The following is a 3000-nucleotide window of genomic DNA, read 5'->3' as shown; positions in this document are numbered from 1 at the left end:
GCCACTGCGCCCGGCCGGCAGCATGTATTTCAAGCCTAAAAGAGAAAAACAAAAGAAAGCAATTTCTTTATAGAAGGTTAGGAAAGGGTTAAGGGAGACATGGTAATATCAAATAAGCATGCTGAGAGTTTACCATGTGCCAGAAACTCCATTAAGAACTTTGGAGAGATAATAATAATTGTTCCAATAACACTTTCAGACGTGTATTAGCATTACCTTTTATTTCACCAGCTTTATTGAGGTATATAGGTGACACCTTAAAAAAGAAAGAATTCTGTCATTTGCAGCAAGGTAGATAGACCTGGAAGACATTATGCTAAGTGAAATAAGTCAGACACAGATAGACAAGTACTGCATAATCTCACTTATATGTGGAATCTAAAATATCTTTACTTTTATTTTAAAGACAAGCATCAAAGGTTTATAGAAATCTCATCACTTTATTCAAGGTCATGCCACTAGTAAGCATACAAAATAAGATTTAATACTATGCAGTCATAAAAAGGAATAAGATCACGTCCTTTGCAGGGACATGGATGGAGCTGGGAGCCATTATCCTCAGCAAACTAACGCAGAAACAGAAAACCAAACACCGCAAATTCTCATTTATAAGTGGGAGCTGAACAATGAGAACAGGTGGACACAGGAAGAGGAACAACACTCACCGGAGCCTGTCAGGGGAGGCTTGGGAGGCGAGTGCATTAGTGAAAAGAGCTAATGCATACTGGGCTTAATAGCTAGGTGAGGGGTTGACAGGGGCAGCAAACCACCATGGCACATGTTTACCTATATACCAAAACTGCATGTCCTGCACCTGTACCCCAGAACTTGTAAAAAAACAAAGAAAATAAGAGTCAAACTCAGAATGCTCTGTCTTCAGAGCCAAACTCCTAATCTCTCTGCTATGGTGTAGCAGCAGTATTGCTAACGTCACACGGAGTAATGAGAAGAAACAGAAGCCAGGCCTGGATGCAGAAGAACCTGCTATACGTGACTAAGAGTTAAGCAACATTTTGCCTCGTGTTTCTACAACTCAGTCAATTATCACACAGGCTCAAATGATGTCAACATGAATTGCTGCTTAAAGATCTAGATGATGGATCAAAATTTGGTTTAGGCATTTCAAAACTAGATAATCTTGATTAATTGACTAACCACATAGTAAACAGAGTTTTTGATTTCTAAAATAGGAATAATAATCATTCATACAATGTATATTTCATATTATAATTAAATTATGCAATTTAAGTGAAAATAATAAACAAAAAAAGTCAATGAAGGCTGGGCATGGTGACTCACACCTGTAATCCCAGCACTTTGGAAGGCCTAGGTAGGCAGATCACTTCAGGCCAGGAGTTCGAGACCAGACTGGCCAACTCTGTCTCTACTAAAAATACAAAAATTAGCTGGCCATGGTGACTGGTGCCTGTAATCCTAGCTACTTGGGAGGCTGTGGCACGAGAATCACTTGAACCTGGGAGGCAGAGGTTGCAGTGAGCTGACATTTTGCCAGTACACACCAGCCTGGGTGATGAAGTGAGACTCCATCTCAAAGAAAAAAAAAGTCAGTGAAGATGAAATAATGCCTAAGATGGAATGCAATGATACATGATACAAAAAAGTAAGCCTTGGTTTGTTTCACTTACAAAACTAAAGTCATCTTTATTTCTTGCTTTACCACTCATTATCCACCTGCAATTTCTTACCATGTAAAGAGCTTTCTCCCAGCATTTTTTAGCCCTTCATTTCTCAGGGTATAAATGAGTGGATTGAGCATAGGTGTCAGAATACCATAAAACAATGCCATGCTTTTGTCTATAGATAAAGTAGAAAATGGATGCATATAAGTAAATATACAGGGCACAAAGAACAAAACAACAACAGTGAAGTGGGCTCCACAGGTGGAGAGGACTTTGCATCTCCCATCTGCGCTATGGGGCCTCAAGGAGTACAGGATGACAATGTAGGAGGCAGCCAGCATGAGGAAGCTCAACAGGCAGATTACACCACTGTTGGCAACCACCAGCAGACCGATGGCATACGTGTTGGTGCAGGCAATTTCCAGCAAAGGGTACAAGTCACAGACAAAGTGATTGATCACATTGGGCCCACAGAAGGGCAACCAAAGGACCAGGAGGAGCTGAATCAATGAATGCAGGAAGCCCCCAAGCCAAGCCACCCCTACCAGCATGGCACAGAGATGCCTGGTCACGATGGTAGTATAGTGCAGAGGCTTACAGATGGCCACATAGCGGTCATAGGCCATCACTGTGAGCAGAATGATCTCAACACCTCCCAGAAAATGAGCTCCAAAGAGCTGAGCCATGCAGGCCTCATAAGAGATGGTTCTCCCCTCATACAAGGAGTCAGCAATCAGTTTAGGAGCCATAGAAGACGAATAACAGATGTCAATAAAAGATAGGTTAGCCAGGAAAAAATACATGGGGGAAGCCAGGGTGGGGCTCGAGGTGATAGTGACCACAATGAGCATGTTGCCACAAACCGTGACCACATAGATCATCAGAAAGGTCACAAAGAAAACTCTCTGTACCTCTGAGTTCTGTGAGAGTCCCAGCATGAAAAATTCTGTGATATTGTGTGGTATTTCCATAGACTCCAAGTTCACTGAGAATGCAGGTGCAGTATTGCCTATAAAGACAAGAATTGCATGGGGGGAAAATATTGCAAGCTTTCCTTTAACATACCCTTTATCCCTTTTAACCCACTTCTGTTCCAAAATTCTTATACAAATTTAATCTGCTGACCACAAATTGTAAGCATATGTATATCTGTTAACTTGAGCATCAGGAGGCACTATATATCTCAATTCTTAGATGAAATAATAACTTAATTATCTAAATTTGCTTTTTTTGTGGCTGCTGGGATTGAACATTTAACAGACGTTTATTTTCTAATTCAAACTGGAATAAATCTCCAATCACTTTCAACACAGATAAGACTGCACTTGAGAAAACCAAGAAGAATTAGGACCTCCTGAAG

General features: G+C 40.9%; 1 protein-coding gene across 1 annotated transcript; it reads right to left on the bottom strand.

The window, feature by feature from the left end:
• Positions 1–1683: 1683 nt before the first annotated feature.
• On the bottom strand, positions 1684–2683 carry LOC108318428 (olfactory receptor 4C3). The gene has a single exon (XM_017549460.1). The coding sequence runs from the start codon at positions 2609–2611 to the stop codon at positions 1703–1705; it is 909 nt and encodes a 302-aa protein (XP_017404949.1). The 5' UTR covers positions 2612–2683; the 3' UTR covers positions 1684–1702.
• Positions 2684–3000: the final 317 nt, after the last annotated feature.

Source organism: Cebus imitator, unplaced genomic scaffold (assembly GCF_001604975.1).
Source record: "Cebus imitator isolate Cc_AM_T3 unplaced genomic scaffold, Cebus_imitator-1.0 Scaffold218, whole genome shotgun sequence".
In the NCBI taxonomy this organism is placed as follows: Eukaryota; Metazoa; Chordata; class Mammalia; order Primates; family Cebidae; genus Cebus; species Cebus imitator.
This window is presented reverse-complemented; position numbering and strand designations above follow the sequence as displayed.

What these genes read in the sequence shown, in the direction of transcription:
- LOC108318428 (XM_017549460.1), bottom strand. Translation starts at nt 2,611, where the DNA reads ATGGAAATACCACACAATATCACAGAATTTTTCATGCTGGGACTCTCA.